We start from the raw sequence: 24125 nt of genomic DNA, 5'->3' as shown, positions 1-24125 counted from the left end.
GCGTCCCTTAGCCGGGCCCAGCCCAGATTAGCAGCTACTTAAGAGTAGGCGAAGGCTACGACAACTTAAGCTCTGCCATGGTGAGTGACAAAGAGGCTGGAAGAGCAGAGCCAAGAAGACCAGCCCAACAGTGACCTGAAGACATGAATCTAGGGATGTCAGGTCACTTGAAACCGGGCTGAAAATCTAAACCATGCCAAAACCTTTACAAATGACTTCTTTTTTAGCTCAACTTAAAAAAGGGAGTAAAACATCAGAAATATGACATGTGTCAATCGTCAATGACACTGTGCACTAGAGGGCAACGTTGCGAACTAGAACTTGGACTAATTAACTTCAAATATCTGTACATTTCGGTCACAGCTTGGGGAGACAAACATGTAGGCCATAGCTTGCTATGTGGGCCAGCGTGTCCATGCTACACACTACAGGCTACGCAGGGAACAGGCTGTGTTGTCTTGTTGAGACTTCTGCAATAAAAGACACTAGAGGAGCATCTCCCCCTTCTGTGCTGACAGCACGCAGGGCCAGAGCGCTCAGTGGTACGGGTCAACATTAAAAGGTGAACCTTTGTGTTCAACTTCTCCTATAAACGGACGATGCTTCCTGTTCTGCTATACCCCCCAAAAAAAACAGTTGACGTGTAAAACTGAACTCATACGAAGGTCACATGGGTCGGGTTCCGTCAGCATACTTGGAACATGCTTTCTGATTTCATTGGATGAGCTTCACCATGCGGGCAGCGCGGCTCGTTTCAGTCCGGTGTGGGTGAGGTGACATGGTTAAGACGAGGACCTGTCACACTTGGTGAGGTTCGAGAGCTGAGGCATGGCCTTGAGTAAACCGTCAGATTGCATTGGGGGTGTCGCGGGTTGGACAGGCAGCAGTTAAGGTTGCCCAGAAGCCTGGCCCGCGGCCACGGCAGAGGAGGGCGCGAGAGGGCCGACGGGCCGCAGATCTGTCGGCGCGGGCAGCTCGCTCTGGAACATTCCCACTAACTCACTGACAGAGCCCTGCTTGTCTGAGCGCCGCTTTTCAATTGTGGGAAAGAAAACCCGCACAGTCAAGGGGCCTGAGATGGACTTTGCATCTCACCGCCGCGGTTCACCCGACAGTGAATCGTACGCAACTGAAAAGGTTGAGCTGGAAGTCAACAAACCTCACTAGGCAGAAATGAATAGGCCAGTTTAATGCACATCTCCGATGGAGCGCGGTGACAGTCTGGATCAATAAGGTCACCCGGCCTTAGGGTGACAGGAGTCAGCCAGCGTGAGATGGCACTATAGATGGCTGCACTGTTTAGAAAAAGCGTTGCCCTTTTACACAGTCCATGTGACGCCACCACAGTGCAATACATTGGGGCTGACATAATGGACGTCAATTAGTCCTTTATTCCTCCGGGGCTTCTCAGAGTACAGGACAGGACGGCTGGAACATGCACACTCTGGTACAATAGACCCATGTCTGACAAACGTACCATTCAGAGAGACCGTCATGCTGGGGATTTTCACCTAACTGCATTAAGGAGCTATTTGACTCTTCTACATTAGAGCACACACCGTAATGCTATCGGTTCAACTACAAAACGAAACAATTGGAACGTCTAATTCAAAAAGAGAAATGGGTCCGTGTTAACATGTGTTGACATGGCAACTGGAGATAAATGTAAACACCCTGCCTCGTTTCAGTAGGAGTGTCCTTAAGTGTGCAGGACGGATCCTAATGGCCTCTGCCACTGTAGACTGACTTCAAATGGTTGACCTACGGGGTGAATGTGTAACAGGTAGGTGAAGCCCCATTAGCAGCGCTCCTTAGAGCAGGCTGGCGTGCCTGCAGCTGTGCTTGTCAAGCAGCAAGGCCAACAGGCCTTGGACAGGACCACCAGGCAGCACCAGAGCACTGGCAGTTACTAAGATGTTTTACATGACAACACTGCACCTTCTACTGAGGAAATACATGGGAGAGAATCCAGCAGAACAACAGTTTGGTTAAATCTGCACGTATTCCTTCCTCTCGAACGTATTCCTTCCTCTTGCACAAACACTCTTTTTCCCCTTTTCATCTCTCTGTACAAAAAAAAAAAAAAGTGCTGGTCTGCTAATATGGAAAGGAACATGTCCAAAAGACACTGGCTGTAAAGCTCCTGAGGAACATCCTATAAGGGAAGCATGCGGTCTGACAAGGTCTTTGAGGAAATTGGCGGCCTGGGACAAAATTAAACGAGTTTAATCTCTGCTGAGGGGAAACTGCTGACTAGGCAAGCCAAGTGACCCCTCCAGCCCATTACAGTGTAGCGGGGGGGGGTCTGTGTGTTAGAGAGGGGGAAGGAGGGTCAAGGTGTCGCTAGTGGGGTTTGTCCTGTTTCTCAGCTAGAGGCAGCCCTTGAGGCGCTGCCATGACAGGAGGGCGTGCGGAAGTGGGAGTGGTGGGCAGAGCAGTCACCTGACCAGGTTGACCTGACCAGGACAGAGAGGATCTGAAGGTCAAACCAGACAGGGGGAGAATGCCGGTGGCCTGTTAACGAGTTTAACCCCGGCACTGGGTGTCTCGGAGTAGACGGCCCGCGAGAGCGAGAGGAGAAAAGCACATTACACACATCCAGCTTACACAACAGCCGTTACGTAACGCCCGCCGGCCTACCTCCGAACATGGAGAGCCCAGTGGCCTTGTATTGTGCCAGGGTCAAGAGCAGAGAAGATTCCCCCCTCCCATGTGGACGCTCGTCTGAAAGGGGGCATTCGTGAAACTCTGCCCACCGCTAATTCCCACTGTAATTGCCTCCTCCCTTTCCACTGGCCAGATAAACCCCCCCCCCCCCCCCCCCCCGAGGCTAAAAACACATGTACAAGCAGAGCCGGGCAGGGGGGGGGGGGGGGGGGGGGGGTGATAGTCGGCATTATAACTTACCCTCGTCATATGACCAGGGTGAGCGCAATGGTGTGCACTAGGGGATGAGGCAGTGGGGGGGTGGGGGTGGGGGGGGGGGGGGGTGGTGGGGCGCTGACACCTCAGCCCAGATCTGCGGACAAAGGCAGCCGTCGAGCCACGGGGTAATGTTGTCTGACAGCTGCCTCCAGTGGGAGCCAGGCCACGCTCCTGTGGGTGCGGGCTGGACTCAGGCTGCGCCGTTACCCAACAGGCTCTCGAGGAGAGCGACATGCTAACAAACAGCAGGCTGTGGGTAATTATGTCTGGAGGCAGGCTGCACAGAAAATACCCGGGAGGACTGAGGGACTGTTAAAAGACATTGTAGGCTTTAACCAAAGCAGGACCCTGACAACACTACAAGCCAGGCCGCTTAATGTCCCTCTGGGAGCAGTTGGTCTCTTCCACGTACCCAGACATCCCCTGGTCACTTCCCTGTGGACAGAGGACCTGATACTGGGTTGCCCGTCCGGGGGACATTGGAGTGCATGACATAAGGAATGTGGGCCCAACCACCTGCCTAAAAGGCTAAACTGAAACACAATAGGCTAATTATAGTCACCAAAACAACGTTTTTTTTTTAAGGTACACAGACATGATTCTGATTCTGACATGTGTGTAGATGATTGGCTGTGATGGAGGTGGCTGAATGTTCCAGAGAGGCTGAGTGTGTGTGGGGCCTGCTAGGAGGCAGAGCGCGTGGCTGTCATTCAGCAGCCTGGTCAGGGGAGAGATCCCCCCCCACACCGCCCTGCGGTCGTTAGCACGCCTGTACAAGGCCGCTCACTGGGGGGGAGGGGGGAAACAGGGGGGTGGGTCCAAAAATTGAAATCTGCTTCCATTCAGTTTAGCATCATCACAAAGGGTGATCAGGTTTGAAGCGGAGGATCTGATTTCTCCGTTACGCAAGGCTCTTTTTCCCTCCCCCCAGGCCCCTCTGTGGCTCACTCTTGTGTTTTTCATAAATCCTTTATGACAAGGTACACGCCATGACATACCTGGACACGGTGTCCACATATGCTCCCTAGCTTGGCTGAACACACGGATTATCCGAGGGGTGAGCGAGACCGGAGCGTAAACCGTGCGTGCGTGGCTGCTGGGCCGGCCCAACGCAGCGCTACTGAACCAGGGCTGAGTGCACGCGGGCTGGAGGCACGCGGGCTGGAGGCCTGCCAAGACCTGCTGCCTGACATGACCGGAGGCCGCAGCAGCAGCCTAGATGCATTTACCATGATCCATTGCACACACAACAGTCCACCCCACCCCACCCCCTTACTCAACAGAGTAGCCGGATCTATTTTGAGAGGCAGAACATAACTGCTTAGCCTGTTAGAGATGTAGAATTATTGTGCGGGGCGGGGGGTAACATTGTATGTGAATTGCACACTCCACCTCAAATTAATCAGGCATGAATATAAACAGACATAGTTTGTGCTTGACCAGTGATGTTTCAGCTGTGAGGGGAGAGAAGGCTACAGAGAGGTCGAGTGGAGGAACAGGTGAAGGCATGCCCATGAAGTCTGGAGGGGAGTGGACTATATGAGGGGTATAGCGGGTCCACGACGGGGTCAGGGTACAGGGTGAGGTGTGTGTGTGTGAGGGGGGAGGCTGCCGGGGGTGTACCTTGTCGGTTGATCTCGTTCTGCAGGAGCTCCTCCATGGCCTCCTCTTCAGCGATGTCCAGGGGGGTCTCCCCCTCACTGTTCACCACACCCACACTGGCCCCCTGGCTGATCAGGTACCTGGGGACACACAGAGGACAACCATACTTAGGACCGCCACCTCCAGAAAAGGCTGCATACTACAAGGCTTCTTTAGGAAACGGCAAACTTCAAATGTCGTGATGGATAAAATGTCTGGTGAATGAATACATGCAGTTTTCATTCCACAAAGGTCAGGTCACCATGGTCATTTGTCGTCATCTTATGGAAAAAATGTATGAGTTCTCCTTAACTGTCAATAATCCACCTTTGCCGTCTGCTGGGAAACAGTCCAGTGACTAACCTACAATATCATGGGTGACTAGTGTGTCACAACCCAGCGGGTCGTACATATCGCCCTTGACCTTGAGGGGGCCCTTTTAGTATTGTCCCCTGGACAACAACCTTGGAAACATCATTCTACAGCTATTGTAACAAAGTCACCAGCTTATAGGGCGATCGGGGCTTCTGCACTCTGACAATGACCCTCATGCCATGGCTTTCCCCCAGCTTGACCCCCCGTGACATGGCTCTCTCCTCAGCCCCCTCCTCCAGGCCTGGCAGAAGAGCCTTCTCAGCCACAGGACATACTGACGTGTGCTGCCTCCAACATGGTGGTGGAGAACCAACAGCCCCTCCAACATACCCCAGCGTGCCCACATAAAGCACACCCCCAAGGACTCCCCAAGCGCCACAACCACCATTATGTTTTCAGTTTTACTCGCCCTTGAATTGACTTCCTACCCGGCCTATTTTAGGATGGTTTTCCAGGCTGTGGCGGCTCGGCGGTTGAGAGTCCTGCCCTGGAAGGCAGATGGTTGTGGGTTTGACACCAAAGAAATGGGGGTGGGAGAGAAGCCAGTCTTCCTCTTGTGGTGCTACGCTGCTGGGAAGGGGGCTTGAGCGGGGAGGTCAATGATTCTGTTATGTGCCCCTCTACCCACCTACACCAGATCTCCCAAGACACACATTAAAACTAGACCACTCATTAGTCATCGCCATCAGAGTAGGCATTTGACATTTCTCCTTGTTCCATTGTGTGCGAGACAACAGCGCTCTTGTTCCATGCTTTCCAGTGATGGACCAGCTAGCCAAGCTCAGTTTCCTCTGAAAGTTCATAATTATCTAGAGATTATCTGACAAACGGCGGCTTCTGTACTCATCTTTTTAATTAATCCACCCTGACACTAGGATGGATTTGGCTGAGAGGGGGGAATGTGTTTATTATTATCGGGTCTTACAGAGTTCTACAAAACACGACAGAAAGAATGACGCGAGCAAACAGTCCATCAGGGCGGTGAAAGAGTGCCGCGGCTCCAACTTGGACAGCGGTCGGGTCTCTGACGTATGAAAGCAGAGATCCTGCAGCCAGGATGCCTGTGCTGTCATATAACACAGGAGCTGTTAAACAAGTCACATCACACTCCCTGCATGCAGAACAATGACAGCCAGTGAGCCGCTGCGGTCCTCCTTAGCCTGTTCAAATACCCACTGATCCTATCTCTCCGCTTCGCTCTCTGATCGGTCTGCTTGCCTCAAAACAAGTGGGGGGGGAGCGACAACCCAAGAAGGCAACTGTGGAGCCGAACCACACCGCTGCTGACCCAGAGGTTTCATATTTGGGACGAGAATCGTGACGCATCACAAGAGCCGGGTCATAGTGAGACGCTTGCTTCAGTTGTGACGCGCACACAAAGTATCGGAAAAGGCTTTGATTTAAAACATCTATAATGAAGTCTTAAGCAGATGTTGTTGTTATCCAAAGCGTCATACAGGGAGGATTTGAACCGGTGACCTCTTGATCTGCAGTCAAATGCCCCACCACTGAGCTGTATCCACCCCCGAGCTCTTAACACAACTGTTTTCTTTGTAGGAGCACAATGTATACTGGGATTCATTGATTGTTCAGCCTGTCCAATGATTGCCAAGATGGACTGTCATTATGGCGCAGGGTAAGATAAAGGATGTCCACAGAAAGCCATCACGTGCATTAACTCTGCTGTGACACAGCGTTGCAATGCTCGGAGCAACGCAAACACGTCCTCGCACACAGGGCCAATTTATGAAATTGTCAATTGATTCTTACTGCATTGGCGGGTATCCATTATCAACGGAGCAAAGCAAAAATCGATTTCCTCAAGGTGAAAGGGCTTGCGTACAATCAGGTTATCTAAAAGCAGCAAGTCGTCACGCTGGGTTATCAATCGTGCGGCCGGAGGGGAGAGAGACAGGGTTCACTAATGGAGGGCTTGCTGGAACTGGAATGGGGGCCAAACGGGGGCAGTGCAGGCCCCAGCTGCAGCTGTGCAAGGTCAGCCTGATGCGGCTTAGACCCAGGGCCCAGGGAGACAGTGTGGATGTCTAACAGGAACAGCATGGGGTTAGGGGTTAGCAAGCCTACTCAGAATACATCACACACACGTAAGAATTCATATCATTGTCATTCTTGTGTGGATGAAATTGAAAGCAAAAGGCAAATCGTTCAAGGAAAAGACACTTAAATAACACCTAAAGAAAACAAATAAAGAAACGCCTTGAGCTGTGTTCTGCAACATGCATATCCAACCAAATCCATCATCGAGATCGACAGTACGCCCATCAGGTCAATTAGCATTCCACCACACAATCCGCCATTCTTCTCCAGTATTAAAAACACTGTCTCACTTCCTTCTTACATTCATCGGTTGTTTATACGCACAGCATAGACACGATGTTGCCCGTGTCAAAGTCATTCCCTGGTGGGACGCCAGTGGGTCCCGCCCAGCAGTACTCACTCTGCTATGTCCATGTATCCACAGGAGGCTGCCGCGTGCAGGGGGATCCAGCCCTCGTTGTCTGGCTGGTTGATGCTGGCTCCATGCTCCACCAGGAAGGTCACCATGTCGACGTTGTCGTCTATGCACGCCTGCATAGGACGAGAAGAGATGGAGAGATTAGAATATTGATCAAGTAGGAGTGTGTGTGTGTGTGGGTGTGTGTACGTGCTGTATTAGTTCAGTTAGACAACCAGCGTGAATGCGTGACAATCTTGGAAACTTTTTTGCCTCTTCCCCCACGCTCCGCCATCTCCATGTATGATGTAACTACAGGCTAGACACTTGGCCTGAACACAGCTCGATTGGTCATTTTGCTTTTGAAGCTCTCTTTTAGGTCCCTGGGCTTTGGAGGTTTAAATCCTTGCTTTGAGTTCCCGTAAACTTGATCTGATAAGATGTCCATGCTGCTGGTCCCCCCCATCCTCCTTTTAAAGGCCTGTCTGCAAGTCTCCCACTCTATCCACGGGTTGCTATGACAACTGAACTGTTAAGGAGGGGGGGGGGCACAAACACACACAACAGCCTCACGTTCTGGGCACACGACTATCTGGCTAGAAGAAATCCTTGTCCAAATTTGGGCTGTTTACAGTGCCGTACATGGTCAAGGCTGGAGGGAGCTTGTGTGGGCTTCACTGCTCTTATCTAGAGTTGTGTGTTTGTGTGTGTCGGTTCCTCCACCAGCTAGTACTACAGGTGCAGTTTAACTGAGGGGGCTCATCTTAACTTGCAGCGAGGCACGCTGTTCTCCCCTGCTCCCAAATGAACCTGACCAGTGGCTGTCAAGATCAAGAGTTCCGACACTCCGCTATCCCCATGTCACCATCAGACCCAACCATGACTCAATCAATGACCGTCGTGATGTCACAAACACATGAGAACCACCCCCCATCTTCCCCTCTGCTTGACCTCTCCCTCAGCCTCATCTCCATCCTCCCTGTCCTGCTCAGCATCCTCCCCAGGGCCCGCCCAGCTGCTCCAGGAGTCTATTAGAGCTAATCCCCTGCATGGAGGAACTGTGTGTCTGACAGGTGCCAGAGTCACTGACCACATCAGGAGGAACATCCTAGCGTGACACAACAGTCAGGGGACTGCGGTCATCCTCCCTTAGGGGTTCTTGGAAAGAGCATTTGGCTGGGAGAGGAGGCAGATGGGGCCTCGGCATACTCGACTGTGAAACTCCCCCATTCTTCTATCTTTGGAATCTCCCAGAGGCCTGTGAACCACTGACGCAGGAGTGACACTACCACTGCTGGAGGGGGAAGAGGGGTGGTGGGTGTTGCTGCACATTGTTTGACCAATATAGGAGCTGCTGTGGAATGTGATGGTAGCATTGTGGAGAGCGGGTCCTGTCTTTTGCCAACAGAATGCTCTGCATGCGCATGAGGGCATCGAAGCCACAGTCAGCAAAAAAATAAACAGTCTTGGAGACTTCCACTTTTGGCCTCAGACTCAATTTACAGAAACATATTGCGGTGTGGCATAAAGGCAAATTTTGCTAACAGAACTGAAATGTAACAGCCAGTGGCTATACATTTATTTGATAGGAAGACACCATAGAGAGAGAGCTAGCTCAGACCAGGCAGAGACAAAGAACCACAGACATGTACCGACTTCCCTCCCCAGCTGAAACGCACACACTCAAACCAGTTTTTTGTGCAAGGCGGAAGGAAAGCAGGCCTAGTCAGTCACAGGGTAGAGGTAGCCCTGCACGTGAAGCAACACTCACTACAGATAGAAGAGAATCAGTCACAAAAATAGACCTTATCCAAATGATTCAACCGCATGATCTTGACGTAGGCGTAATGGTTTAAATTCCATGGAAACATTTGACAAAAGAGAAGAATAAAAACAGACGTCATCTAATAACCCCTAGATGACGTCTGTTTATATTTTTTGTCTTTTGTTGTCAAATGTTTCACTGGAATTTAAACCATAGGCCTACACTTTGCAACAGTATCCAACTCGTCCATTATGTATCATGTTCCTGGTGATATAAAACCGACTACGACTAACGAGCAGGTTAGTCTTCCACTGGCCAGCGCAAGCCTTCCTCTGAATTCCCGGCATTGGAGAGCTCCTAAGCTGGGGTCAGGTACGTTCTATAATGTAGGGAAGAATTCCACCCTTCTCCTCCGAGCGAACTACAGCACCCCCCTCCCCCTCCCCCCTCCAGCCTGGACAGGATTTCTATACAGCTGAGTGTGACTTTCATTAGCGCTTAGCGCAGTGGTGAGACAGCAGAACTGGCTGGTGGCCACACAGGGAAAGAGGGGGGAGTGAAAGAGAAAAGGGGGAGGCTGACTGGTCCGCTGGATATCATGTCACCACACAGAAGCGGGTGCTTCAGCCTTACTGCCTGTACTGCCTGGCAGGCTCTTCATAAGCTTGCCAGTAAGAGGTATGACACAGAGCTAGGTGCCCCTTCTGGAAAGAAATCTCAAGAGGGGTGGGATATTTCTGGGAAGTGGACGTCCGATGCTTTACTAAACGGGATAAAATCGACGTACAGGATTCAATTCATCACTCAAACCGAATAAAATGTCAATTGCGCTCTGTCTATATCTACCCCCTTCGAAAGAGTATCTTTGTATCCATTAGGCTTTGGAATGGCCAGGGCAAAAGGATGTCATTAACAAATTGGTCAGAGAGATTATTCTGCAGTAGCCCACTCAATCATTACAACTGGGAGCTGGGTGACCAAGAACGTACCATTAGATTTCAGGTGAAACATTTACAACAATTTACGCCTCTTCTACCGAGCCATCTAAACAAAAGGTTCCTTCTAAATCCAACCTTGTGTGTGTGTTTATTCAGCCCACGTGCTCCAGATTCCCATCCCTGCTTGAAGGCCGTCACAGGGACGTCAGCTGGTGTGAGCCAGGAAGTGACTCGGCCTCAAGTGCCACTTAGCGCCAGAGCGGGGAGAGTGGGAACTGGTGGAGCCTAATGTGTGTGAAGACCACCAGAGCAGCAGCTCCTTCTAGCTCCCTGTGCTTGCTGCTTTTTGGGAGTCTATTTTAACACAAGGCTCTCAAACCCTGTTCCTGGTACGCTACCTTCCTGTAGGGTTTTGGCCACAACCATAATCTAGCACACCTAATTCAAATAATTAGATGGTTGATGAGTTGATTGAGTTTTTTTACAACTGGGGTTGGAGCAAAAATCTGCAGGGAGCTCCACAGGAAGTGTTGCTTAGAGACCCCTGTTCTAATGAGTTGCCTCAATTTCACTCATTTTGTAGGCCTGTGTACACACAGATTATGTGAATAGAACTGTACAGTGTGTTTGTAGACAAACATGGCTAAAGCAAAGCAGCCCAATGAAACCTAACCTGCAAGCAAACACTCACAGGCCACATCACAGGAAACCACACGGTTAGCACAGGCTAATGCCAATCTCACATGTAGCCTAGCACTGCTAGCTGCCATTTCTGACTACAAGGTGCCATATATGCGAGTCGTGCATTATGGATCGAGTACGAACCCTGTCACCTACTTAGGATGACTGAAGAAGATCTAGTTCTTTCCTCGACTGAACGAGAGGAAAGCCAGACCACTTCCTCTTGATAAGGCTTACATGCTACAACCAACCGTCAAAAGAGAATACATTTGGATTCGCCTGATATGAGACCGAACAGTAACAGAACATACTTGCAGTGCCTTCCTCGAGAGACAGACTGAGCATCTCCCACTTCACACGTCCTCTCCCCTTCAGCGCGCCCACATGGGGCTGATTACAGGACGCTATATGTGGATTAACTTAATAAACTCCACCCGCCCAGCGAGGATAAATATGGACAAGATTAGGCTGGAAAACAATACAGTGACCATCGTATGCGACGGCCTAATCCTAAAATAACACCCAAGGAATTTTCGGGCACAGAGTCCCTAGCCGGCTAGCAAGGGATCGGAGGAGATGGGCAAAGCCCTCGTCCTTAGATCGGTGCCGAAAAATGCAGCCAGTGACGTGTGCGCCCCTGGAGAGGGGACCAAAACAAGAGGACAGGAGTTCAGACCCGTCGAGGCCCTTTCTGAACGAAACATAAATAAAAGGAGAGAAAAAGACTTCATTTAAAGCACACTGGGGTTGCTCCACATAGCCCCCGAAGGCAGGCGTACACAGCAGACCCTTTCGCCAGACAAGATCAAAAGCTAATCTTGAAAGGGGAGGAGGGGGTGCTTCTTCTATTTATTTTTATATGTTTTTTTTTTCCTTTTTAGCAGAGTTTCAGGTCACACCGGTGAGGTTCTCATGACCCATTATGGTCAAAGGATAGTGATGCAGTTTGTCTATGCAGTGCTTCACATTTTAGTCATTAAGCTGCCAGTGCTCTCCCAGGACAGGTTACACTACCCACAACAGGTAACCTGACCAGACCCAAGGGATGGCAACAGTAGCCTAACATTTACATAAAGAATCACAAAAAGGGGAAAGTGGAGTAATTGTTGAAGCCTTCCATGAAACAAAGTACTTCGAAAATCAATTCCTATAAATAATGTTACCATTACCCTTCATGCACAGCCAATCCTTTACACATGAACAATTTATTGCTAAATCAAAGCAGACATTGCAGTCGTACTGTTAACAAAGTTCTATGAATGGTCATAATCTTCCAATAAGCTTTCACATATGTCAAAACACTGACGATTAATACTCTAAATGCTTACTTCAGAAAGATTTAGTGCACATAATCTAGCCTAGACTTTCCTACTATGATGTAGTCTACACACTTTAAAAACAAGAAAATGAACACAGCCTAACTGCAATTTCATTCAAAAACGATTTTGTAAAAGATTTTGTAACGATGCATTGTAAAAGTTCCGAAAGGCGGCAGCGTGGTTTTTCCACCCTTTGAAAGGGCCCTTTCCTCCGGCTGTAATGAAGTAGCGCACGGCACACCTGTGTCTGATGAGGTTTTCTAATCTCTCAGGGCATCGAGCGGAGCGCTTCAGGCTAACTATAGCAGCACTCCACATCAAGTAGGGGACACTTGAGGACTCCACCCCTCCCTCACTTCCTTTGGCAGGGCTCTCAAACGGCCAACTAAAACACACCATCTCTGTGCTCCGGAGAGACTCGGGAGGTCGGACTTCTGACGGCTGGGCCACTGAACAAGTCAGTGGCACATGCTCCTTTGGTTAAAGTCCTGCAGGTAATCCCAAGAGCAGTGGTCATAACCATTTGCATGGTCGACCTAGATAATCGCTAGCATTTAGCAGAGACAAGGAAGTGAAACGGTACAGTGGACAGGTAGCCTGATGTCCAGGCTGAAAATGAAAACCTGATGACATCTAAGGAAACATTTCCCACAAAAGTAGCAAAAGCACTGGCAAGCATAATGCCCGCACACCTTAAACCACAGAAAGTTGTGTTGAACGTTACACTAGGGGGACTTTCTAGTACCAAAATGTATAGAATCTTTGCCAAGTTTGGAATGGATTTCTTAACTATTACCAAAACAAACCACAAAACTGAGTCATAAGCAGGGGCTGGCTTGGTAATTAAGTAGCCGTTTCAAACCCAAAACCACAGAGCAAGCCCTGAGTCACCTCCACAGTGATTGGGATCAGGGGTTTGGGTGGGGATGAAAGCACACAGCACAGCCACAGAGCACTTTGAGCCTTCTGAAACCATGACATTATGGAACTCCAATGATAGATAGCATTATAGAGTTCACAATATCAACACTGAATCATTCAAATGTGGGACTTTTCCTCTCCTCTCGAACTCTCACTCTGTAGTCATTGGGCACATCTCATTCTGTCATTCTCTTGAGCCCTTGCCGCGGCCATCATCGGCTCATGTGTTTTGGATAAGCCTCACTGACTGGAAAATGAAACTGGTAATCTAATTTCAGGAGGCGAGAGAGAGGGTAAGGAGGGGTTTGCAACGTTTGAGTGGCTGTCAGGAAAACCAAAACATTATCTATGAAGGGTCAGGGCTTTAAAATATCACATGTGCAACTAAAATATGACTGCTGGCTTTCAAAGTCAGCAGCTAATTTAATAACGGTAGATAGGGGCATCCACAGTGGAGCTCAATAACATGGCCCTTGTTTTTCTTTCAGGGAAAGCCTAACTTACCCCCATATAAAGCAAAAGGACTAGTCTGAGCTGCTTCTCCTGGAGGTGGAAGCTGGCCTCCCTCTCAACCTTTTCCCCCCTCGCTACTGTAGCTCGCCCTCTCTCCTCGCCCTGCAGTCACCTAGTCAGACAGCAACCAAGGCCTGGTCTAGCATACCAGTGGAGAAATTCCCAGATAAGTAATACTCCAGGGCTCCAGGACTTCAAGAATCGGTGCTTGGCGCCCGCCCACACCGCTACGTCACAAGCTTACAGGCTCGCGGCCACTTCCACAAAAGGAATTCCTCCTTACCGCCAGTTTGTGCGTGTGTGTGGAGGGGGGAAGGTAATGAGAGAAAACGAAATGGGCCTGTGAGCGCAAATGTAGGTGTGCAGGATCGAAAATAACGTTTTGTATGTTTGTAGCCTCGGAAGATATAAGACACGGTTCCTATGCTCTTGCGGGAGGGCTAGAGAGCACTGCAGGCCAGCCAGCTGGGTCCTTCCACAAGATAAGCCCTGCATACACACACACACTCAGCGCTGCCTTAGTCTCCACTCCTCCTGCTCTTGCAGAGGACCACCATATATGGTATTGGGATTCCCATGGAAAAAGAAGGCCGGGATTGAGGCGGAGGAGGGGGGGGGGGGGGGAAGGCAGGGGAGATCGTAACTGTACATTTCATTCCAGCTTACGCTCAGCAGTCAAAACAAGAGCCACACTCCAAAGACACGTTTTTTTTTTCCCATGAGATCTTACCGTCAGGGGTTCGAGGAAAAGAGTAGGGGGCAAAGTAATGAGCACTACAGGGTTATGGTGGTTTGATTTAGAGTAGAACGAACTCAACCGATATGGGCCCATAATATCAGTCTCAGTGTATATGCACCATTTTGAGTCATTTCAAGTTATATTTATTTTGTCCTATTTGTGCTTTTTTAAATCGTTACTTATAATAAGTGAAGTTCACTGTTCAGTGCACTGTTCGACTTATTTTCGATAGTAATCAGATGTATTACTCCCTAAAATCGATACTGGCCCCAAAAGAACAGTACTGGTCAGCTCTTTAGAGGCAAGTCAAGCATCCAAATCTCCTAAGATTTGATCTACAGTGTAAATGTGCAACATGGCCTTCAATGTACAGTCCCCTCTGTACTGGGATCAGAGCCTCAAAAGCCAAAACAACACCAGAAGGTAAACAGGCAGCGTGGTTGCCAGGGTACGCCCCCCAGGCAAAGCACCGATCCATAGCCATTACCACTACAAATATGGATCACCTCTGCGACTAGTGGAGTAATGGCTCCAACCATCGGTTCACACCACACAATCAGGCATCTGAACCGAGTGGCGCACAAAGGATCAGGCACTAAAGAGCGTTGGGGCAAAGTTCAGCCGTCATCATCTCTCCAGCTGAAAGAACTCCAGGAGCTCTGAAAGCACCGTGTGGTTGCCATGGCCTACCTGGAACAGAACTATACAACAGGCTGACTGTGAGGGCGTGTGCAGGGTTGTATGCAGGGATACAAGCAGGAGGAGAGGGAGCAGCAGATGAAGCAGAGCTCACTTGCAGAGCCTGGGTGAGGAAATGAGAAAAATAAACACACACTTCCTGTTCCTGTCTTGACTGAACCTCACGACACCCTCATCCCTCCAGCTAGCCCCAGCAGGGAAGGAGAGCAGGGCAGGGCACTCAAAACCAGCTAACTTTAGCTAACTTTGAAATGGATGACAGGGGGCAAGCACCCTTGATCATGCAGGGAAAATAAATATTCAGGGTCTAAAGATAGGGGAACCAAAGGCCATGGGCAGCTTGGCCTTTAACCACATTCTAAAGCATCTCTAGTGTGACAATGGCTCACGAGTGAGTGACTAACTAAACTCAGACTAGTCTACAACTGTACCACAAAGCTGTCTGTTGGTTTAGGGCCTAGCTTGCCCCCTCTATTCATTCTAACAGCAGAAGGGGCATTTGTGGTTGATTTAATAATTCATTTGGCAAGCATCTATTAACATCTGGAACTCAGTGACCTGACATAAATTTCATGCTCCATAAAATATGCATATCAAATGCTGATGACACTACAATAAATGCAGAACTGTGCAACAAAGGACGACAACATACATGCAGCTCATACAGCAACATTGAAGCTGGCTACCTGGTGGTTTTAAAACAGATAAGCAGGTCAGTTTGAATGGCGTCCAACGCCTGCAGCCATTGAAACTCCCTAGCCAAGCAGTGTGACTCCTGGACCGTCCAGGCCCCTTCACTGACACTGCGATGCCTCTGCAGTCAGATAAACACACACTCCCCAAACACTTTTTTTCCCCACTAAAGGCTGGGGTTGCACAACTAGCACACAGCAGTTTTGCAGGTCTACATTTGCTTGATGGCAAAAATACACAAGCAAGATCAATGGACTGAGGGGGTGGGGGGGGGGGGTGGGGGGGGAGATGATGGTGGAGCTTGTTTGAGTACCGAGTTTCAAGCAAAGGCTTATATTGTGCGAGTGGGCTGCACGATAAGGTGAATTGGGATGTGAATGCAGAGTAAGGGGAGTATAGGCGTGTAGTCTGCCATTTCTCATCACTTCGTCCTTCCCTTCACATTCGTGATTTAGAACTGGCCTCATCTCACCTCTGACCCATTTCATCAGCTGGCGACGCAGCCATTGCAAGTTGTTCTTTTTTCTTTTTTTAAAGGGAAAGAATGTAACCCGTCTCCTCCAATAGACGACAGACAGACAACCCTCCGCTTTAATTGGCCTCTTCGCAACAAGACAATGAAGAGTCTCCAGAGTCCAGGTGTTTTCGGTTGACACACACACACAATCTAATAAAAAAAAACATCCACCCAGCATGAGGCATGTGATTGCTGGAGAACTAAACAACGTTGGGAAGGCTTCTGAGACAGAGCCCAGTCTACAGCGCAGGGAGAGACTGTGCCACACAGCAGACAGGCTGAAGTCATTCCACAGGCATCGCACAGCAGAGCAATAATATGCAACGCTTGATGGAAGACGTAGAGAAAGGTATAGCAAAAGCAAAAACTATTTTTTTTAAAGGGAGGGGGTAAAGTATTACATAGAAAAGAGAAACAGGAAATCTCTGTTAAAGTTGCTTGTCACCCAGTCTACCCCACAAAAAAGTGATAGTTGGTAAATATTCACCAGACTCTCTTATTGGTTTGCAGAGCCCTCAGCGATACAGAAGAGCGACACGGCTAATTGACTCTTACACGTACAAGATGAGCAACTATGGATGCTCTGTTTGATGAGTCGATCTCCGCAGCCTCAGCTGTTGCTTCAGTCAGAACACATACGTGGCATTAGCATGACGGTAGGTTGAACTCAGCTGAGGAATTCTCCCTCAAACCCCAGGTGAACCAGTTTCAACCTGTAATGACGCTTGTCTGAAATACTTTACCCTGTCCAGCCTTTCTGACGTAAAGGCACCAAGCCCAAGGAGTCTATTTTACAAACTGAGGTACAACACAAAACAATTAGAAATGACCTTAACTAGAGAAAGAACATTTTACAAAATGTATCCACCATAGGATTTTACATTTAAACCGTCTCAGAAAGTCCTTGTTAAAGGCCTTCTAACATGTAACAGAACAAAAAAGTAAGGCATCCGTGTCAATCAACAGATGACCCAACATGTTGAAAAGCACCTTGGCGCAACGCCACAAACACTTCCTTCCTCGTGCTTGATTATAGGGCTGGTGGAAAGACTTGAATGAAAACACTAGCATGGTATGCTGGTAAGGCGCAACCTGCCAATTATAAGAACAGGTCAGATGTGCAGGTTTGGTGGACCTGATGCTATGAGAGCTGTCAAGTCACTTGATGAATGGTTGGCGGTTGGCAGTTGGGTGGTGATGCTAACCCTGAATTTATTGGCATTATGTATTAGAAACAGAAGAATGCGCAATCTGGTATAGCTATAGCCATTACATACACCAAGCATATCTGTTAGCCATTAACCTTTGTAAAAGGGCGGCAGCTAAATGTATGGGCTACGCAAAGAACAATAAGATCCAGATTGTCTTGATTGCAGACAATAAATAAATAAGTGACATTTTAATGTGTTTTCATTCTGCTGCTGTCATATTCGCAATTACAAATACATGAGGTGCTTGTCTGTGTTCAGGTCAATGAAACTGCTCGCATGGCAGGAGAGAAGCAGGAACAGAAACACACTACATTAAATATGACGCATGGTCTCTAGTGTCATGAAAGTTAATCTTGTTCCTCCACTTCAACCTTGAATGCAATGAGACAATACAATTTTGCTCTGATTCAAAAGCAGCCATCTCATGCTGTTGACCTTTGTCTGGCTGACTGGCCTCTCTGTTCAGGGCAGTAACTCTCTCTGCGGTGCTGATGTCTGTGAGGCTGAGACGAGGCCTCCTGGAGAGGTTCTGTGTGATTTCAACAAAGGATGCAGGGCATTCCACTGGAAGTCCCCCCCCCCGCCCCCCACCTCCACCAACCAAACATAGTACCATGTGCAGTAGGCAAGCGTGCTATGCCGTCTAAGCAACCAGCGCAAGCCAGTGCCAAACTCTCTGCAGTCAAACACAAGGCACAGAGGTTGTCAATGGCAACACTTGTTGCTGTTTGTGATTTCTAAAGAGTGAGAGGCTGAAGTGGTTCTGGAGGTGGTGGTGGAGATTTTGGTCTCCAGCTCAGATGATAAACAACACAAAGGATTTACTGGCTATGATCAAAAGGTGAAGCTCTGTAAATCCCTTTTGTAATGGGCTAAACATCATGCTTCTCTGCAAAAAGCCCAAACAAAAAACTAAATATATCCCAAGTCAACTCAATTTATCCCAAATCAGACACCCTAACCTAACACATTCTGTTCCTCAACAACACACACGTCAGGTGGGGTGAGTTAACCCAAACTGCTCCCAGCTCGGGTTCCGAAGGTAAGCTCAGTGAATATGCTGTCAAAAATGTCAATGTGCCGCATGACTAAGAAAAGGTTTTACAGCTGGATAGGAGTTTTGAAAACAGTCATGTCTAGAGGACCGAGCCTACCTTCTGGACACCTCAAAAGGTCTACCTGTTCATTGCGCCCTTAGGTTTATCACAACTCGTGAGTCAGGCTTGGTGAAACTGTTATAAAACATAGTGATGTTAGCCTGTCTGAACCCTGGGTCCCACCCAGCGAGCTGGTACAACACACACAAAGCAGAGTGTGTAACAGGACGCATAAGGCTTTGAACAGGGGGGCAGGGGGCCTGTCAGCAGCATCCCTTTCTGTAGCCCTCATTGGCCAACCGGGAGCTTCTCTTGCACAGCTGGGAATCTCAGGGTCAGGATTGGGGCTGGAGCACGGAGGGTAATTTGTTAATGTAACTGTTGCTGCTTCGACATCCAGCACTGTTTGTTCCATTTCAAGATTCATGCAGTCTACAGTACGTGTTCGCTGCTGATCTGCTGCTGCTGTCGTTCCTCTAGGCTCAGTCTGAGTTATGCAACTCCCGGTGTATGCAAATCAACCGACAAGCCTCTAGCAACCGGGCATGAGCCGTTGCCATGGCTACTTAGCGAGATAGCATTTGGAGATAGAATGGTCATAATGGAGGTAGTGTATGCTAATGTTGAGAAACAACATGAACTGTCTGGCATTCGATAGCATGATGCCAAGACCTCATTTAGCCATAGATGGCCATACTTCCCATATATAATTGATTCTAAAGGAACGTGGAATTGTCTTCCTCTACAGTATTGACATCTTGGCATGGACATTAGATGATGGAAGGCTGCACATCCAAGGGTAACGTAAAAGTAGATAAATGTGCAGTACAGGGCTGGGCAGTGTGAGAGCCAAGGACTGGGTGAAGTGAAGGGCCAGGTGTGGGCCAGGGAGAGGCATTTGCTTTTCTGGGTGCTCCCTGTCTCTCTTTCTCTAAAGGCTTGAAGGAGGGCACAGCAGGCTAGCATTCTGAAGAAAGACAGACAGAGAGACAGACGGAACGACAGAGGATGACTAGAGAAGATGGGGGGGGGGGGGGGTGACAGCTGAGGAATGCCTGCTCCGCTCTGCTCTCCCTTTACCATGGTTTCTACCGACTGTCATGTGAGGAATGCACAGGCCAGTGCGACGGGGCCCGGGAATGCTACGCACCCAGACCAGGGCATATCTGTCTTTCTACACACACACCTCTTTAGCCCACCTCATTCACAAGTCTCCTTCCCTTTCTCTCTACCTCCACCTTCTCTTGAGCAACTGGCCAAGGTGTGAGCTCTCGTCACAAGACCAGACATGAGATGTCATTGGGGTAACCATTTCTTAAAAGTGACAATCCAATCAAGAATCTTTATCGGGTGTAAACCAATTGTTTGTTCTCTTTATAACCAAATTCTTCTCAGAAATCTCTAACTCGACTGTCATCTAGCTGAAGGACATCACAGACCATTCACAAGACAAGGTCATTATTGAGAGTTTCTAGGTTACGAAACACAAAAGTCGGTTCCAAGTGAGACACAGGCCGTCCACAGTGCGAAATCCAAAAGCAAACCTGTGCCAGACCTCCAGCCTCCTCTACAAAGCTTAGCCGCACAGAGCTGTACCGCCTGTGTGTGGTGTGACTCATACCCAAACTTAGTACCATCGTCTCCTGATGCCCAGTCGGGGGAACTTGTGCTGGTGTTATTTATAACCCCAGCCAGCACAATCACTGGACCCAAGAAGGAGTGGTCAGCCCTTGCTGTAAAAACACTGAGCAGTTCAATCCAAAATCAGAGGTCACTGTCTCATTACAATAAGAGGGGTAGAGGACATGGTCTGGGGCACCTGGAAACTGTCAGTGGCATGATGTCATCAGCATAACTATCAGGCAAACTCATGGCTGGTTAAGTTTAACAGCACTATAAAAATCACCATTATCTGTGGAAAACTAGTGTATAAGGATTACATAGTGAAGCACTATCAATCATGACATTGTAAAAGCGGTGTTTTCTTTCTTATGGTTGTAAAATGTGGGTCATGTCTTTCACCAGTGGATAAACTTTGACTCTGCAATTCATGAAGTAAATCTATCTTTTAGGTGTTCTATCATCACCATCATCATCATCTGGGATGAGTATCTGTAAAACGACTGGATCTTCTTTTAAAGAGAGAACATATGTGGTCCAGACGTTGGCTAAACTACAGGTCTTGAAGAGATAACACATTTACGTGAGAGCAAGATTACCTATAAAAAAAATAAAAGCATGAAGCAACTGCTTTTCAATGCAATCTGGTCCAACTAGGATTATAACCGATGTTAGACACAAAAGTAGCACACTAGCAGAGGCGTCATTGAGCTGAATGTCAGACAAGTCTGGCTTTAAAATTCCCCACTTGGTGAGAAAACCAACATCAGGTTGACCCAACTCCAATCCTGAGATTAGCACGTTAAAAGCAAATCCCTATATCGCCTTGCACTCCTTTCTAAGACCCCGGAGCTGCAGATCACATGCTGGAACGTACATGCAGCTCCAGCCTGCTCTCCAGACATGGTTAGGTCTGAAGAGCTGCACAGCAAATTCTTTCCTCTCTCTGCTCCTCCCTGTACAACGGTCCAATTTTTTTTCGGGCCACATGAGTGCGCGGGTGGCTGGCTAATTCCAGGAGAAATTAAACTGGCTGCAGTCTCTGCTATATTATTAGGCCAAGCTGATCTTAGATACATAGGCTACCATTTGCACCAACAAAAAAAACTCTAATTCTAGTTTAGGTGATGCTTTTTTATGTTATCTTTCAAATATCAAAACAAATACAGCATTGCAAAACCACAGACAGTTATAACATGAAGGTTACATCCACAGTCTCCATGCAGCAGCTTTTTATGACAGTGATGCATTACTGAGTAAACAGCACATCTGTGAGCAATGACTAAAGGTATGAGATCACCGGCCATCTAGGCCTAGTTAAATACACTAATGCAACTCTTGTTCAAAGACAGCTCTCATTACTCATTTTACACGCAAGTGCATAAAATGTCATCACCAACAACAAACAGCTCTGGGTTTTTTGCCTTTGTTTCTGTTTAAGTCACCAGTTTTTTTTTTTCCAGCTGCCAAAATGTCAACAGGTAACCTATAATATTCTCCCTAACACAGCTCGTTGTGACAGGCATTGACATGTAAACAATGCATTCCCTCTCAGATGTCAGTTAGGCACCAGCAAGATTCCTCTGCACATAACTTCATCCCAGTGTACGCAATTACTGTATGCTAGATTGGCAGAGACTAAAAAGTAGGCCGACTTTACATCGTTAGGTCATCCTGTAGATCATACCGGAAAGTAACGAACTGTTGTCCCACCTCGACAAAATCGATGCCGATGGAAGATGAAGATTTCAAATTACAATTATGTTGACATTTCGATGACATGACCCATTGTTAGACATCTTTAGTCAATGTCAAGACGTGGCTGTCTGCAGTGTGTTATTGCTAAACTTACAGTACTAGCTAGGCTAGGCTACCTTGACTAATAGCTAGCTAGATAACGTAGCCTACAGTAGCTTGCCCCGCTGTCATTCGCAAACTGTACTCGAAACGGATAGTCTACCAGTCTCTGTCATATCGTCGTCGAAGAAAAATGAATAGTTTTGGCCTAAAATAGGGAAGATTATTCGTTAAATCACGTCGATTCATTTTTAAGACACAAGCCTGAAAAAAAAATCGCACTTTATAGGCACGTCGTTAGCTGCATACTTTCATAGACAGTACCTACAAGTTAGGGATGAGGTAAAGCTAGCCTAGTTAGCACGCTTCTGGTTGTCAATATTTAGATGCATGAAGCTCTTCATCGTACAAGCTTACTCGGTACACAATTATTTCAATACTTAAATCAGCTTCTCAACACTGACTAGAATAAGTCAGTTCACAGTAAATAGCGTTCAACTGTAATGTTGTACTAAGGCGCTTTGGTTACTGTGCCTAGCTACGATTGCTAACTAGCAATCTGACAGTCTTGGGGAGTAAAAAAAAAGCTGTCGTCAATTGTCATTAGAAAGTCGTAGATATTTACTCATATTTAGGTTTTATGTTAACCAACGTTTACATTCAAACGAATTAACTTTCCATTTGTATGGACTTAATATACCACCTTGAAGGGTTTAATAATGCGTCAACGAAAAGATAAAGGACGCCAGCTCTATGTCCACACAGCAAACTTTCAAGCCCGATATGCACGTATAAAGCCCAGCTAAGCGAGTGCTAACTCACGGGTTAGTAGGCTATTAGACCATATATTATCAGTGTCAGAGAAGGGGACCTCATTAACCCGTAGCTATATTCTTTATAACAAGATAAACTAAACAACTAGGCTACCATTTGGTCATATTAACAGTTACTATAAATGTGGACGATAAATACAGAACACTTGATAAGAACAATCTGGTTGAATCTTGCAGGTGGGGATATACGACGAGTAGCTAGCGACACCACTAGACTAGCTAGCTAACGATTCTGGACAACCAAGATTATTAAAGCTAACGTAACAGCATTAGCAAGACCGAATGAATCATTTGCTTAGCTCGCGCTAGTGTCAGCAGGGGCAGAGGCTGGGTATTTTGCTTAGCCTACTTTAGCTATAGACTTCATTCATTTTCTGCACACAATCATGTCCGATGGTGTTGTTTCCTCTGCCAAATTCCTATTTCAATCAATTTAACAGTCACATCAAACCATTCGAGCCAGCCAGGACGATTATTGTGGCCCTCTCTCAGCGACGAGGACGGGCGTGCTAGGTAAACAGAATGAGATGGCTCTCCTTTGACAGGTAGCAAGCTAGCTAGCTTGCTTCCATCTTTGGTTCCATTGCTACAAGTCTTTCGTTTTAAATAAGCAGATATAATCGAATCGTTACTGTTGTATGTTAGCAAACAAACCTGGTGGAGGGCAGTAAGACCGTCTACATTGGCGTAGTTTATGTCAGCACCCCGGTCAAGCATTCGGAGCACCTCCTCGGTATCGCCGCTCGAGCAGGCAGCCAAAAACACGGCGCCATCGTCGAACTTCACCTTCGTCTTCTTCTTTTTCAAAATAGGAGGCTCGATATCTGTCTCCGAGCCTAACCACCGTTTTAACTGTTCATTCCTCTTCTGCTTGGCGTCCGCCATCTTCATCCCCTCCTGTCTTGGGCTCCTTATCTTTCTTCGAGAGAGGATATACTTTATAGTGCCACTATCCCACAGCGCACTGGGGCGTGGGAAGGGGGGGCTGAAAGAGGGCGTCTGGATTGTTTTCCATAAACTCGCGAGTCGCGAGACAAAGGGTCGTACGTTTTAAGTTCCGAGGACCGCCGGTGTTTGACCTGCTGAGCGGAATCGTGAAAGTTCGCTTGGGGGTCTAACTTGCTATTCTTTTCCAAAAGCAGTTTAAAACATGTTTGGATATTTCTTTCTGTATTATTTTTCTCATTATAATTGATGGTAGCAGGAAATGTGACATGCCCTTCCCGTTCCCGGTCAGCTGTCGTTCGAACTGTTTTAAGTCCTAACTCGCCGTCTACATTTTTGGCGAACACTGGCACACACATCGGGTAGACACAATGAAACGTCACCTCAGGATCTGCAGTATAACGTCATCATCAACAGATAAGGGAAAAGGTGAACAGAGAC

General features: G+C 47.9%; 1 protein-coding gene across 4 annotated transcripts in view; it reads right to left on the bottom strand.

The window, feature by feature from the left end:
• Positions 1 to 23687, bottom strand: part of ppp1r12a (protein phosphatase 1, regulatory subunit 12A) — a 44570-nt gene extending 20883 nt beyond the window's left edge. For all 4 annotated transcript variants that reach the window (XM_067254192.1, XM_067254195.1, XM_067254191.1 and 1 more), the window contains exons 1-3: positions 23394 to 23687; positions 7400 to 7530; positions 4549 to 4667 (exon numbers count right to left, since the gene is read on the bottom strand). In XM_067254192.1, coding sequence (XP_067110293.1) covers positions 4549 to 4667; positions 7400 to 7530; positions 23394 to 23630 — 487 coding nt within the window. In that variant the 5' untranslated portion in view covers positions 23631 to 23687. The remainder of the gene's footprint in view (positions 1 to 4548; positions 4668 to 7399; positions 7531 to 23393) is intronic.
• Positions 23688 to 24125: the final 438 nt, after the last annotated feature.

The sequence above is a fragment of the Osmerus mordax genome, chromosome 17 (genome assembly GCF_038355195.1).
Source record: "Osmerus mordax isolate fOsmMor3 chromosome 17, fOsmMor3.pri, whole genome shotgun sequence".
Classification (NCBI taxonomy): Eukaryota; Metazoa; Chordata; class Actinopteri; order Osmeriformes; family Osmeridae; genus Osmerus; species Osmerus mordax.
This window is presented reverse-complemented; position numbering and strand designations above follow the sequence as displayed.